This window comes from Nomascus leucogenys, chromosome 17 (genome assembly GCF_006542625.1).
Source record: "Nomascus leucogenys isolate Asia chromosome 17, Asia_NLE_v1, whole genome shotgun sequence".
Lineage (NCBI taxonomy): Eukaryota > Metazoa > Chordata > Mammalia > Primates > Hylobatidae > Nomascus > Nomascus leucogenys.
Window position 1 is genome coordinate 25082623 of NC_044397.1, and position 17276 is coordinate 25099898.

The 17276-nt window shown below is 36.1% G+C and overlaps 1 protein-coding gene across 1 annotated transcript in view; it reads right to left on the reverse strand.

The window, feature by feature from the left end:
• Positions 1-17276, reverse strand: part of ARL6IP6 (ADP ribosylation factor like GTPase 6 interacting protein 6) — a 39015-nt gene that overhangs the window by 18190 nt on the left and 3549 nt on the right. The window contains exon 3 of the mRNA XM_003274967.4: positions 7892-8024. Coding sequence (XP_003275015.1) covers positions 7892-8024 — 133 coding nt within the window. The remainder of the gene's footprint in view (positions 1-7891; positions 8025-17276) is intronic.

The window sequence follows — 17276 nt, forward strand, 5'->3', positions numbered from 1 at the left end:
AGATTTTGATTTAGCAATATTGTGGGGGCAAAACTGCCACATAGCAAAAGCTCAGAGTGCCTGTTAATTGTCAATAAAATGATGCTGTTTCAATGAGTGAAATTTCTCCCATTGATGATTAATTTCATCATGCAGAGGAGGTAAGTTAGCTAGTATGATGAATAAATAACACACAGTTGCAAACTATGTTACTTGCAAATTAGTTGACTTTGTGCAAGTGGCTTAAACTTCTGAGACTTGGTTTCTTCATCTATTAAAAAATGGAAACACCAGACTAATAGTAACACCTATGAGATGGGTGGCTTAGAAGGGCATTAGTTCCCCCATAATGTTTAACAGGACTCTCTTAAGACATCCCTAGAAATCCTAGAATATTAGCTTAAAAGGTAGACTTGTTCAGAAAAATTCACTGTAAGGCACAGCTGGTATCCACAACTAACATTTTCCCAATCAAGAGGACTTAAAAGTTCTGCTGCCAATGGCCAAGCCTAGAATGAACCCCAAAGTTCTTTTATTTTTTTTTCTTTTTAAGAGCGTATCTTGCTCTGTCGCTGAGGCTGGAATGCAGAGGCACGATCATAGCTCACTGTAGCCTTGAACTCCTGGGATCAAACAATCCTTCTGCCTCAGCCTCCCAGTGGCTAGGAATACAGGCTCATTTCACCACACCTGGATGATTTTTAAAATTTTTTGTAGAGGCAGCGTCTCACTATGTTGACCAGGATGGTCTCAAACTTCTAGGCTCAAGTCATCCTCCCACCTCGGCCTCCCAAAGTGCTGGGATTACAGGCATAAGCCACCATGCCCAGCCCATGATTCTTTAAAGTTCTAGCTTTTCTTTGTATGCAGTATTTTTCCATGGGTAGGTAACACAGTTAGATGCATTAACTCCTGAAAACTATAATTAAAGCTGATAACCAAAATGTTAAATACTGACTATATATACAGTTATATTTGTCTCTTGGAAATCACTCACAAAATCCAGACAATGAAAAGGGAAAAGTGATGAGAAATGCACTGGAGATATTGAGTAGGTAGTGTAGATGAAGCAGGATAATGAATTATAACATAGTGAAACATGGGAATGCCTATTTAGATATTCCAAAAAATCTAAACTTACTGCCTCTGCCTCTTGTTCTTTAACACTGTTAACAAACCTTTAATAACAACCAAAACAAGACTTTCCATCCAGTCTACTGGATTAAATACACAAAGAAAAGGATAGCTTACTAATTGACAAGTTTATATATGTGATATTGCACTATACTTTTTAACTTAGCGAAGTTCACAAATACATGGAAGCATCTTTCCAAAAAATATGCCTGTTGAAGTCCATTAAGTACCTATCTTGAAATATATCTTGCAAAGTTCTCTATCTTGTATTTCCTAAACATCTTGTGCTTATGTAAAAGTGAAAATTGCTAAGATTTATCTAATATATAACAGTAAACATAAAACATTTTAATATAAAATGCTTTTATTTATAATCCCAACCTCTTCTTATGAATTATTGATCCAAACTGATGATTTCATTAAATATGTCACCTAATATTTACTAAACAGTAATAAATGTTACTTTTTTTCTTCCTCTGAGGGGTTTGTTTCTAGGGAAACACAATTGATTGTCACAGTAAATATGGTCTTCTCAAATGGTTTTCCCACTTCAACTATTCTGTTAAAAAAAAAACAAAACAAAACCCAGGTACTTAAGTCTGCCGAGATAGCAAAAGACTACTATTTTAACAAACCAGTTATATATGATTTATTTTACTCTCTTACAAAAAAGTATATACATTGTGATCCCAATTTCGATTTGTAAAACATGCATAAAGAATGGAAAAATATACGTCAAAATGTCAGCAGTAATTTTCCTTGATTATTTCCATTTTTCTTTTTCTTTTTTTTGGAATTTTCAACAAAGAATCTGAATTACTTTTATATAATTAGGAAAAATGCTTCCATTAATATTATTGCTTATTTTAGGTGATAAAATACATAACCTGTCACAAAGATATTTTTATAAAAGTGTGATGTTGCATATTGATAAAATATATCAATTTCATTTTGAAGAAAATAAAGTCTGAAGATTTCAACTTTCTCAAAATGTGGAGAAGTTGTTTCCCTGTACAAGGACTCACTCTACTGGTGACATAGAGAATATACTTAATCTGACATTTCTGAAATAACGGCATATTTTCCATAAACACTAGAGGGCAGGGTTTTGACTATAAAACAACTTCATTTGTATTTGTGTGTGTGTGTAAATATTTCACTTATATTGGGTATATATATCATTTATATTTGTACACATATGTACATTATTTTGTACAAATACAAAATGTATATACACATTATTTTGTATAATAAACTCCTGGGCTCAAGCAATCCTTTTGCCTCAGCCTCCCAGTAGCTAGGACTACATAATATATATATGCATTATTTTGTATTTATACACATTTATAATGTGTATATATATTCTATTTATATACAAATATATACACATACACAAACACAAATATATATACACGTCTTTTATATTTTGTATTTATAGAAATGAATGTATATTTTATCTTATTTATATTTTGTATTCATTTGTGCATATACAGCATATATTTTGTATACATTTCAAAACCATCTTTAGAGATTTATTAATAAGTACATAATCTAAGACTCTAATATGACACCATATCATATTAAAACTGGATCACTAGGCTGGGTGCAGTAGCTCATGCCTGTAATCCCAGCACTTTGAGAGGCCAAGGTGGGCAGGCTGCTTGAATTCAGGGTTTTGGGACCAGCCTGGGCACATGGCAAAATCCTGTCTCTACAAAAAATACAAAAATTATTTGGCATGGTGACACGCCTACAGTCCCAGCTCATTAGGGGGTGGAGGCAGGAGGGTCACTTGAGCCTGGGAGATGGAGGTTGCATTGAGCTGAGATCGCGCCACTGCACTCCAGCCTGGATAACAGAACCAGACCACACCTTGTCTCAAAAAAGCCCAAAAACAAAAAATGCTAATTACTAATTGATATGGTTTGGCTGTGTCCCCACCTAAATCTCATCCTGAATTGCAGTTCTCATAATCCCCACGTCATGCGAGGGACCTGGTGGGAGGTAATTGAATCATGGGGGTGGTTACCCCCATGTGGCTGTTTCGCTAATAGTGTGTGAGTCTCTTGAGACCTGATGGTTTTATAAAGGGCAGTTCCTCTGCACATGCTCTCTTGCCTGCTGCCATGTAAGATGTGCCTTTGCTCCTCCTTCACCTTTTGCCATGATTGTTAGGCCTCCCCTGCCATGTGGAACTGTGAGTCAATTAAACCTCTTTCCTTTATAAATTACCCAGTCTCAGGTATATCTTTATTAGCAGTGTGAGAACAGATTAATACAGTAAATTGGTACCGGCAGAGCGGGGTGCTGCTGTAAACATACCTGAAAATGTGGAAGCGACTTTGGAACTAGGTAACAGGGAGAGGTTGACATAGTTTGGAGGGTGCAGAAGAAGACAAGAAAATGTGGGAAAGTTTGCAACTTCCTAGAGACTTGTTGAATGGCTTTGACCAAAATGCCGATATTGATATGGACAATGAAGTCTAGGTTGAGGTGGTCTCCAACAGAGATGAGGAACTTATTGGGAACTGGAGCAGCAAAGGTGATTTTTGCTATGCTTTAGCAAAGAGACTGGGAGCATTCTGCCCCTGCCCTACAGATCTGTGGAACTTTGAACTTCAGAGAGATGTTTTAGGGTATCTGGTGGAAGAAATTTCTAAGCAGCAAAGCACTCAAGGGTTGACTTGGGTGCTCTTAAAAGCATTCAGTTTCAGCTGGGTGTGGTGGCTCATGCCCGTAATCCCAGTATTTTGGGAGGCCAAGGTGGGCGGATCATGAGGTCGGGAGATCGAGACCATCCTGGCTAACACGGTGAAACCCCGTCTCTACTAAAAATACAAAAAAAAAAATTAGCTGGGCGTGGTGGTGGGTGCCTGCAGTCCCAGCTACTCAGGAGGCTGAAGCAGGAGAATGGCATGAACCCAGGAGGCAGAGCTTGCAGTGAGCCAATATCGCGCCACTGTACTCCAGCCTGGGTGACAGAGCAAGATTCCATCTCCAAAAAAAAAAAAAAGCATTCAGTTTTATTCATTCACAAACACATGGTTTGGAATTGGAACTTATGTTTAAAGGGGAAGAAAAGCATAAAAGCTCAGAAAATTTGTACCCTGACAATGTGACAGAAAAAACAATTTTCTGAGGCGAAATTCAAGCCAGCTGTAGCAATTTGCAGAAATAATGAGGAGCCAAATGTTAATTGCCAAGAAAATGGGGAAAATGTCTCCAGGGCATGTCAGAGATCTTCATAGCAGCCTCTCCCATCACAAGCTGGGAGGCCTAGGAGAAAAAAATGGTTTCATGGGCCTTGCTGCTTTGCCACCAGTTCCTGCCAGGCAGAACTTTCCAGGGGTAACCCGCTTGGTGGTCCCCAGGCAAGAGATGGTACTATAGGGATGAAATGCCTAGATGTTCAGGTAGAGGTGTGCTACAGGGGTGGAGCCCTCATGGAGAACCTCTCTGCTAGGGCAGTGCAGAAGGGAAATGTGGGGTGGGAGCCCCCACACAAAGTCCCCACTAGGGCACTACCTAGTGGAGCTGTGAGAAGAGGGCCACCAGAATGGTAGATCCACTGACAGCTTGCACTATGTGCCTGGAAAAGCTGCAGACTCTCAATGCCAGCCTGTGAAAGCAGCCAGGAGGGAGGGAGGCTGTACCCTGCAAAGCCACAGGGGCTGAGCTGCCCAACATCATGGAAACCCACCTCTTTCATCAGTGCAACCTGGATGTGAGATATGGAGTCAAAGGAGATCATTTTGGAGCTTTATGATTTGACTGCCCTACTGAATTTCGGACTGGCATGGGCCTGTAGCCCCTTTGTTTTGGCCAATTTCTCCCATTTGGAATGGGTGTATTTACAATGCTTGTACCGCCATTGTTATCTTGGAAGTAATTAACCAGCTTTTAATTTTACAGGCTCATAGGCAGAAGAGACTTTCCCTGTCTCAGATGAGACTTTGGACTGTGGACTTATGAGTTAATGCTGAAATTTGGGGGACTGTTGGGAAGGCATGCTTGGTTTTGAAAGGTGAGGACATGAGATTTGGGAGGGGTCAGGGGCAGAATGACATGGTTTGGCTGTACCCCACCCAAATCTCATCTTGAATTGCAGTTCCCATAATTCCCAAGTGTTGTGGGAGGAACCGTGTAGGAGGTAATTAAATTATGGGGGTGGTTACCCCCATGCTGCTGTTCTCATAATAGTGAGTGAGTTTCACAAGATCTGACAGTTTTATAAAGAGCAGTTCCCCTGCACACGGTCTCTTGCCTGCCATCATATAAGATGTGCCTTTGTTCCTCCTTGGCCTTCTACCATAATTGTGAGGCCTCCCCAGCCATGTGGAACTGTGAGTCAATTAAAACTCTTTCCTTTATAAATTACCCAGTCTTGGGTATGTCTTTATTAGACAGCATGAGAACAGACTAATACATTAATAAATACATTGACAATTGAGGCTCTTTATTAAATTGATTCTAATTTAATATAAAATGCAAAGATAATTTTTTTAAAAATTAGTTAAATGCCCTCAGAACAGCAGATCTTTAACAGAATACTAAAACCTTCTCTAACCGCAAAGGCTTCTTACACTTATAAGGTTAATGAATCGTGACAGTGGTAAAAGACAACGTGAAAGGGAAAATGATACTCCAGGAAGAGAGAACAGCAAGAGTAAAATCATGACATCTCAAAATTGCATAGTTTATGAGGGGGATGTCAAGCTAATCTGGTATGTGACTACAATATAGGGTGTAGTAGGGAAATAGCTGAGGTTGGAAAAGTAGGGTAGGGTCATTTGGGGAAGGACTGTTCTGCTATACTTAAGAGTTGGACTTTATTCTGAAGGCAATAATAAAGCTACCGAAGGCTTTTAACCAATAGAGGGCTGTGACTAGATCTCTTTCTGTTAATGGAAAGACAGCAGTTCAGTTGTACCTTGGTATCCACTGGGAGATTGGTTCCAGGATTCCCACAAACACCAAAATCCATGAATGTTCAAGTCCCTTATATAAAATGGCATGGTATTTGCCTATAACGTATGCACATCCTCCCCTATACTTTAAATCATCTCTAGATTACTTATAATGCCTGATATAAAGTAAATGCTGTGTAAATAGTTGTTATACTGTTTTTTATTTGTATTACTTTTTATTGTTGTATTGTAATTTTTTTTCCCAAATATTTTTTATCCATGGTTGGTTGAATTCAAGGATGTGGAGCCCATGGATACAGAGGGCTGACTGTATATAGGGTGAATTAGAAGAGTGAGAACTTAGAGGACAGAAGGCCAAGAAGTCAAATACACTAGCCTTAAATAGTACAAAAACAGCGAAAATGCAAACAGGAAGCATTCTAATGACATTTAAAAAGTCAGGAAGGACTGGATTTGGTGAATGGACAAATACAATGAATAAGAATTTCAAGCTCTGGTGAGTGAAATGGGTGGATATTGATGGCTTCAAAGCAAAGACAAGAGTTTTAATCACTCTAAGTGCAAAACACTTTCTGAAATCCAGGTAGCAAGGTCTATTAAACAGCGAGAAACATGTGGCTAGAATTCAGGGAAGTGACATATAAATAAAAGGAAAAAATATAATTACTTTTTTGGTGATTTTTGAAATGAGTCTCATTACCTTAGACTTATACCCATTATTAAAGTAAACTTCTAATTGAGTGGTACCCATGTAAACTACGGGATGGTATTGTAATGTTAGGCTTAACTCTTAGTCAATTTGGATTATTATTTATCCACCTCAAAAACACAGAACTAAAATTTATTGGAAAGCATATGACTTATATTTCATATACACATAGGGATTAAAACATTAAAAATATATAGATATACATAATACACATATATATAAATTCACATTTCATTTGAAGTCAAGCCAAAATTTTAAAAGATATATTTATGAGACAAAAAAAATTGGGAGTTTACTAATAATGAAGGCCAGTAGTACCAATGATTATTAATAACTATACTAGTATAACTTTGCTTTTATAAAGTCTCTCAAGTAAATGTTTTTATCTCTACAACTTGTCCATGAGGTAGGCTAGAGCTGGTAGTAACAATAGTAAGTATTAGAATAACATACATAAATTTAATATAATTTAGTTTCTTGTCCTCATGTCCTCCCCAAATTTCCAGAATAAACTAAAGATCTTAGATGTTCTTATTTCGGAATTTATATTTAAAATCGGAACTTTCCTGGCATGAATAAACTAGATTAGAACACTACTGAATTTTCTAAAATTCTCTGAAACATGGAAAATATAGACCAAAGAAATTTAATACTGTTCCACTATGAAAAGCATCCAATCTGGTCTAGACATATAAATTGGGTACCATAAACGTTTGCTAATTATTACACAAAGTTAAAATCCTAAGGAAAAGTCCAATCCAATTATTATGGTTTTGTAAGTCTGACCATGTGTGAACCTAGTAAAACTTTCAAATTGTTGGCATTAATTTTGCCTTTATAAACTGTTCTAAATCAAATTCTATTCCAAAAGGACAAATAGCCATCAAAGGTTCTTAGCTCTGAGATAAGCCCCTGAATTTCAGTTTTTAGAAAACAAAGCATTATCTAGATATAGAATTTTAAATATTATTCTCATGTATCTAAAGGCTGAGCCTACAAGCTGAAAAGTCCTATGTTATTAGTGCTTTATAAAGACTGGAGCCTTAACATATCTCACAATCAGCCTCTTGCTTCTGTGTATTTTAGTATTTTCAAGAGTTGAAATGCATTTAAAAAAAAAACAGGAAACAGGAATACTTACTTGAACCTGGCAGGTGAAAGAGGAGTAGGAGGAAACATTCCCGGTTCAAAAGAATCAAAGTAAGTCACTGTCCAAGAAAAGCTGCAACAGGAGAATCCAGCAGTTAGGGATATTATAAGTAGAGTCCAGAATCCTTAACAGAAAAAGAGAGGGGAAAAAGTAAATTACTAACACCAAAACAATTTAAATTAAACCAATATTCTCATGTTCAGATCATGTATATTTCTCATCTTCTAAATTAGATGGACCTGATATTTTAAGAGATTTGAACTTATTGCAAGCTAACTTATGTAGAAATAAGTGTATATTACTAAAGCACAACTAGAAGTCGTAACATTGAATATTTTAATTAAATGATAATACATGGGAAAAAAGGGTAAATTCAACAAGAACATAACATCTTCAGTTTTATAAAATTCAACTACAGAAAACGTGGTCAAAACATTTCACAAGACTCTTAAGATGTCTTGAGGCCAGACAAGGTGGCTCATGCCTGCAATCACAATGTTTTGGGAGACTGAGGTGGGAGGATGGTTTGGGGCCAGGAGTTTGAGGTTGCAGTGTGCCTCGACTGCACCACTGCACTCCAGCCCGGGAGACAGAGTGAAACCCTGCTTCGAAAAAGAAAAAAAGGTCATCAGATTTTTCATTTAATTTCATAAATCATACCTTGCTATCTTCACTATTTAGTACTAAGTGGTTCCTTTCATTCCACACCACGCACTTTTGAAACATGCCTCAATTTGGGGGTATCTCCTCTTTACAGTTTTCTTATGAACATTATAAACCTATTTTGATTCTTTAACCTTGCTCAGTATATGAACAAAAGTTGACTCCTGATTTACAAATGTGTGGGACCCTAGATTTTATTCGCACCGTGGAACTGTATTTTCTCACAGAAGTCAAGTCAAAAGAACAATATTATAATGGACTTAAGGAAAAACGGTTGAGAAGAAGAATAGGAGGCATAAAGGGAAAAGAAAGGAGTAAGTTAATTTAAAGGTTTTTAGATACTATTCATAACCCATTAAGAATAATAAAAGGATAATGACTTGTTCTTGTAGTTATAAGAAGACAGGAAATACTGATATTTAAGTGGCCAACTCCCTTTAGTAAGAAGTACAACTTTATTTTGATGTCAAGTTTTCAAAAATTTTATAGATTAACTCACTTATTCACCCACTCAATCTATATTGAGGGGCTACTATGTGTTGATTATTGTGCTAGGTAATGGGGATACAGGGGTGAGCAAAATAAAAAAGATTGCTGTCTTCATGAAGTAATTCTAGTGGGATAGAAAGATAATAAAACATGTAAATAAATTAACGAGATAACTATACATTGTGATAACTATTTTGAATAAATAAGACGTTACCACTTTAAGGAGGTAACATCAGAATTCAGATTGAAAATGTGAGCATATTTTTCTTGGAAGAATAATAGTTAATTCTAAAATTCACATGAAATAATAAGCAAAAATAGAGACCAGTCCAACCAAATATTGAAATATTATAGGAACTGAATACCTACAACAGTGTGTACTGATACACAAATAGACGACAGGGCCGGGCGTGGTGGCTCATGCCTGTAATTCCAGCGCTTTGGGAGGCTGAAGCAAGAGGATTACTTGAGGCCAAGAGTTTGAGACCAATCTGGCCAACATGGTGAAACCACCTCTACTAAAAATACAAAAATTAGCTGGGCATGGTGGTGCATGACTGTAATCCCAGCTACCTGGGAGACTGAGGCAGGAGAATCACTTGAACCCAGAGGCAGAGGTTACAGTGAGCCGAGATAGCACCACTGCACTCCAGCCTGGGCGACAGAGTGAGACTCTTTCTCAAAAACAAACAAACAACAGAACGAAGCAGAATACAAGATTTGGAAGAAGGTGGAAGAAGGCCCAAATAGATTAATAAAAAATGTTACTAATTCAATGGGGTGACCACTTACAAAAAGGAAAAGAAGCTAGATCCATACTAGATACCCTATACCAGACTAAATTCTAAAATGTACCAAATAATCTAAATATAAAGTTGTGGAAGGAATCACTGGAAAAGTCATTTATAGCCTTGGAGAAATAAAGCCCTTTCTAACCACAATACAAAAATTCAAGACTCATATAAGACACAGAATTTCAATTATATACAGTCAACCCTTCCTATCCACAAGTTTCATTATCTGGAATTCAACCAACCTTGGATGAAAAATATTTGGAAAAAAATAAAAGTAACAATACAACAATAAAAATAATGCCAATCAAAACCAATACAGTATAACAACTATTTACATAACATTCACATTATATTAGGTATTACGGAGAGTAAATGGGAGGATGTGCATAGGTCATATACAAATACTATCCAATTTCATATAAAGGACTTGAGGATCCAGATTTTGGTATCCACAGGGGGTCCTGGAACCAATTCCTCATGGATACTGAGGGACAACTGTATATAGGTAAACACACATACTACTATATATGCATAGCAAAATAAAATGTCAAATTGAATGACAAAAAATTTTTAAATAAAATATATCTTTGCAACTTACAGCATAAGGGAAAATTTCCTGTTAATACAGATAATTCCTAGAAGCCAATTAAAAAAAAGACCAGCAATCCAAAACCCAAATATAAAGTTAAATGCAATCGCAGAATAAAAACTCTAAATGTTAAAACATGAACAGATGCTCAATTCAATACCATTAATCATCAGAGAAATTAGGTATCATTTTTTCATCAACTGACAAAAATCAAAAAGTTGGATAACATTCTCTGATGCTGAGGCTGTGAATAAACAGAAACTCTTCATGCATGGCTGTTTTGGAGAGTAAATTGTTATAGTTTCTATGGAGAGCAGTTTGACAGTATCTGTTAAAACGATGCACGTATATGTTCTTTACTCCAGTAATTTTACATGTCTTTAGGACAATATATCTCTGTATATTATAATATACAATTATATATATATATACCTTTGTATATTATACAAACCTGTATAAAATGATGTATATATGAGATTGTTCTCTGTAGCTTTGTTTGTAATAACATAGATTAGAAACAACCTAAATAATCAGTAATGAAGGTAAAGGATTGGTTAATTAAGTACATCCAGACAATAGAATACTATGCAGCTATAAAAATGAATGACAAAGCTCTTTAGGTACTGATATGGAAAGATCCTGAAAATATACTGGTGAGCTGAAAAACAAAGTTCAGAACAGCTCTAGGCATTTGTATAAATAAGGGGAAAATATGTATTATACACATACGTATGTGCATATGTTGTATATATGAAGAAATGTATATTGTACTGAGATATTTTAAAATATTTCTGGAAGGATGTAAGAATTTAACATTGGTTCTCTGAGGAGGGAGGAAAGAGTGGTTGGGAGAAAAGAGTAAGCCTTTTCAGTCTATACTCTTTTACACTTTTTGAATTTTGACCCATATGACTATTCTACCTATTCAAAATAGAACTAAGTAAACTTGTAAAAAAAAAAAAAAAATTCAGTCAGGTAGTCCTTTTTGGACAGAGGAGCAGCAGGGAGGTCGTATCAGAATCTTTGTGGACTCATTTTTAAACTGCATCTTTAAAACAGGTTTCTCAGAGTGTGTTCCATGCCTCAAGAATATAGGAAGAGTTGAGAACACTAGCAGATGACTTACGAATTGTCAAATTTCCTGACTACACAAAATTATCCACCAGTCTTATTTTAGCAAGAAGCAGGTTAAAAAGTACATGCAATGGACTGTTTGTAAATCTTGCGAAGCTCAGTAACAGACTGAAAAAACTGTTAAAGTACAGACTCAGAAGAATTATTAACAGAAAGTGTGGTAAATTATTTCTCCTGATAGTTCCCTCCTCCCATCTCCCACCTGATAAAGAGCTAATGGGCTCTGTGTTCATCTCTCCAGAGAGGGATGTGGCAAAGCAGAAAGAAGAAATAGCCTGTTTTTCTACTTTTACATTGCACAATATTTACGGAAACTAGTGTACAGATATAATCAGGGATAGGAGTGTGGATAAACACAACATGTCTTGAATGCACAGCAAAGACAATGAGTTGATTGGAGTACACATAAAATGTTTGTGTGGAACAGGGAGAAAGAGAGTGAGGGGCTTATCGACAAGTGAGAAAGATTTCCTTAGTTTATTTAAATAAAGTATGTTGTATGCATGTTTGCACTTATGTGTGTAAATGGGGAAAGTGAGTAGTGCTACTGGGGCTTCCTGACAAAAGCATCTAGAAAAGCCCACGCAAAACCACACAGGGAGTGTAGCTATGTACAGTATCTTGATAGGTAAGTACAGAGCCAAGCCTTCGGATGCCTCTGCCCTAAGCCTGGCATAGAAACACCACATGGTCATGTGGCTGGAAGTTGCTACATCTGAAAGACCATCCTGACCACAATAAAAGATATTTCGATACTCACTAGAGCAAATGTCTTGAGGATTAGTCTGCACCTTCACCCCAATATCCTGGCACGGTATCCACCTCTAGCACCTCAACCCAACCTGGAAACAGGTGAATAGAACCTTAGAATAACCTTCCTACCAACCCATCAGGATTGAGGGTCAAAAAAAAAAATTATAAGATTTAGTCTACAACTACAACTTATGGGTTGCTATATTGCCAAATAGCTGTTATTTGCTATTATTTAGATGACTATGTCTGAAGAGGGGAGAAAATAATTGACAAGTCTAAAGAGGGGAGAAAATAATTGACAAGTTTACTCAAAGTTTAACCTACTTCTCCAGAACAAAGATGATAGTTAAGAAAAATAAAGTGTTTGGGGACTGCTATAGAATGATGAAACTTCTAGACAAGTGAGGAAAGACACAAAGTAACATAAAAATAATCAAATGTGAGGCTTTCTAAAGCCTGTTAAACTTTTTCACTTGAGTGCTTTAATAGGGTACCTGTCAAATTTAATACAAGAATATTCTTGAGTTTTTCCAAAATTACTATTTCACAATCTAAGTACTTACTTCGCATTGAGCATTTTAATTATTTTATGTTCATTTTAAACTAATCAGAAGCTGCATTATGGGTAAGTCAGGTCACAATGATAGGGGTTAAAAAAGTACATTGCAATATTGTGGTCTAGAAGTGTTTATGACTCGGGAGATTACCTAATTCATTTGCAAATAAGCAGAAAAGCCACAGAAAATGGTAACTCCCCAACAAATAAATTTTTTACAAGTCAGTACCTGCAGAATCTTCATGCTAAACTTTTGATGTTTTGTAAGCCCATTTTAGAAAGAATTAACAACTTTAAAAAGGATATAAAAATGAAAGCATATTAAGTGAAATTCTTCCTTCCTCAGTTTGCCAATTTCACTCCTAAAAGTGATCAGCTAAGAGTCTGTTGTGCATCTTTCCAGAAATTATATACATATCTAGGTAATATAGGTACATATATGGAGCTAGTTATATATAAAACATATATATATCTTCTCAGCTTACTTTCCACAAGTGAGATTCTCACCAGAAAAATGGTTCTGCACTTTGCTTGTTTCACATATTCTGGAGACCTTTCATATCAGTACCCACAGCCACAGTTCTGTTGTGTTTTTTTTTTTTTAATTCTAGTTTTTCTCTATTACAAACAATGGTACAAAGAACATTCTTGTATTTAAGGGTAAAGTTGTACAAGGACATAGATGTTACAAATTTCCAGAATAACTGCTGCCAAAAGTTGCAGGCTTTTAAATAAATACACACATCCTTCAATTCTTCTCTACAGCTCAATATTCATCAGTTGATGAATACTGTACATATATACATATATTTGGTATTATTTAAATGACTATGTACATATATATACATACACACACACACACACACACACACACACACACACACACACACACAGACGAAGTCTGGCTCTGCCGCCCAGGCAACCTCTGCCTCCCAGGTTCAAGCAATTTTCTGGCACAGCCTCCCGAGTAGCTGGGATTACAGGCGCCCGCCACCACACCCAGCTCCATCTCACGCTACTGGGTCAGATATTCTGCACCATGTGAAGAGCAGCAAAATTTATCTTTCAGGTGATTCTGATGCCAGCAAACTTTTGACTTCATTAGCCTAAGAAACGTCCCTCCCAACCACCAAAGTTGACTATGGAGTACCACAAAATGTCAACCTGATTTATTGAGATTTAGGGGTCCTAATGTCTGGTTCTTATTACTGCTTTTATGTGTTAAGAAGAGTCCTGTAATAATTTCATGACTAATAATTTAGCTGCACATGGCTAATTCTTGCTGATAACCCATTCTTTTTCTGCCTTGCTATACTACCTAGACTACCTATGGTATAAAAATTATAACACATACTTTCTTGAGTTTTGGTTTAGAAGAAAATAACATTGATGGATACAGTGTAGTTGAGAATACTAGAGGAAATAACACACAAATTAATGGTTTTTGGCATATTGTAAAAGTGCAATAAATGGTGTTATTGTTAATTATTGAAACATATTATTCTCTAAACTCAAATTTGTGCTTTCCCTTAATCAAAGTTTTTCTTATTGCAAGTTACACTTATACATTGTAGAAAATAAAAATAATAAAAACAACCAATCAATTTGGAAACCCAGATAAACTAACATTTTGATTATAACCTTCCAGTCCTTTTTGGCTTTCTTTTTTTTTTTGGCCTTAGTCATCATTTCTTAAATAATACAAATAGATAATACAATTTTACAAAAATTGTGCTACAGAATAGGATATTTGTGACTTTTTAGATGAAATATTAGAGCTACCCCACCCAGCCACAGATGGCACTGTAACATTTCCTTAACAGAGTATAGGTTCAAATTATAAAGTCCACACACTGGCTAAAAAGTTTGAGTTCAGAGTTTCAATCAATTTTCATTGTAAGGATGAAACTGAGTTTTACTCAAGTTGTGTCTTTTTAAGAGAAAGGGCCACCTCCAACACATCCTCTCTCTTGGACATTTTTTAACACTTCTAATGTTTTGTATCATGAAATCATGATGGCCGAAACAAAATCTACAGGTGCTTTTAAAAAAGCAAGTCCCCAAGTGATTGTTACCCATACCAAAATGAGAATTGCTGCTATAATCTGTTCTGACTGCCATGCCAATCTTGGACTAGGATTAAATTGCAATTAAATTCTGCAGTGTACAACATTTTTATCAGTCTGTCTAGAAAAAGAAAGAGAACTCTTTCATGGTAAAGCAGTTACTGTGCTCACGTTGCTTTTTCTAAAAACCAACCTACTTTCAAACAAAGAATTGAGGCAATTTGCAGTAAATTTTAAATATGAGTCATGGAAATATTAAGCTAATAGCATGTATGGGCAATAATAAGTATGCCAAAAAATAAAGAGTAATATACAAAACAATCAAACATTATTACATTTGGCTATGAGGTTCCTAATAAACAGGACAAAATAAATAGTGAAATATAATAAAATCATTATCATCTGATAAAAGGCTGCATGGTACTTTTCCCAAACATAATGGATGACTTCAACAACATTTTCTTATTAAATATTTCAAACTGTTTCTTCATGTGAAAACTGTCTTATTAATTGTAAAAAGGATATAACTTGATAGACATCTCAGAGGTAAACTAATGAGGCAATTTTTCTTGATATCTAAGTTAATCAACTCAGCATTGATTCAGATGGAAGTCAAGTTTGAGAGAACCATCCTACCTTTTCAATTATCAGTTATCTCAAGAGGAGTTTTAACCAGAGGACAGTAGTCAATTCAAAACATTCTGTAAATAAGCTAACTTGTATTTTTCTTGAAAACAGAGAATTACAGCTTAGAAAAAAAGGCAGATGTTACCACAATCACCTCGATCTTTTGTTTTGTTTTGAGTCGGAGTCTTGCTCTGTCTCTGAGGATGGAATGCAGTGGTGCAATCTTGGCTCACTGCAACCTCCACCTCCCCAGTTCAAGTGATTCTCCTGCCTCAGCCTTCCGAGTAGCTGGGATTACAGGCCTGTGCCACCATGCCCAGCTAATTTTGTTTTTGTATTTTTAGTACAGGCGGGGGTTTCACCATGTTGTCCAGGCCGGTCTCGAACTCCTGACCTCAAGTGATCCATCCGCCTCGGCCTCCCAAAGTGTTGGGATTACAGGCGTGAGCCACCGCGCCTGGCAGATCACCTCAATCTTGGCCCTGTTTCACTGAAACAGATTTTTAAGACTCCTCTTCTGGTAGAGACAACTATTCTCTATCCACATGTTATAATACATATATCTGCTATAACTATTCTTTAAAATTAACCCCCAGGAAACTGACTGAATTAGCCCATTAAATGATATTAACTATTTTTATTCTCCATCTGATCACTGGAGCTTATCTGACCATTGGTTCAAAATAATGAGCTTTATTTTGGCATAGCTGTTGGGTTTTTTTCACCATAAAGATACAACACTTTCTGCTCATTCCTGACTCTTGATAATAAATTCATGCCATTAGCAAAATCTTAATGATCTTCCTATTTGCTGTAAAAACATTAAGTATCTATCATTCATACCTAAAAGCAATATGGGATTATTTAACCCTAAGTGGAAAAGGAAGCAGGACCATGTCAAAAGACCTATCACATTCCTTTTGATGTTGAGCAAGCCATTCCTTCAGATAACAACTGCCACTCATTCTACTCCTAAATGAGAAGTCAGGACAACTTTTAAACAGCAAAAGGTTTAGAATTCATGCCTAGTTCACAAGATTCTGTTTCCACTGCATCAAGAGGTGACAGATCAATAAAAGCTCTGAGAAGCCTAATAATCTTGGCTTATTTCTAGAGATAAAACAATGTAAAAACATACACTGATAAAATGAGTAAATAAAAAGTATGTTTTCTCATGCAAGAAGTTGACAAGAACAGACAAAAGTTTCCATGCAATATCTAGGAAACCAACTTCTTTGCAATTTGAAGATAAAGAGTTCATGTTTCCCCTTCTGCCAAAATAAGGTACACTATACTTAGTGTCACCATAAGGGTGATTAGCCATAAAGTGGTAGATTAGAGAGTTTAGGAAAGAATGGGAGAGGGGAGGACATGTGTCATAGTATCTCAACTACCTATCTACAGTGATCAAATCAAATGATTTAATTTAAAGTGATCGAATGTAGAGTGATTAAGTTTGATCTCCCCTCCCCAATTTAGAGTGATCAAAGCAAATAGGAGTAAAATACGCTGGACAGGTAAAGTTTTTAACTCTTCAGAATCATTTTGGTGGAGAGAAATATAGAACAACTATTTTCACTGGAAACCTGTGAACTATAGCATTCTACAGACACTGCAGAAACTGAGGTCTGACTCTCCTAGTCATTAACCTGTGCAAGGATGGTCAATGCTTTAAAAAAAAAAAAGCTGCACATAAAGATATTTG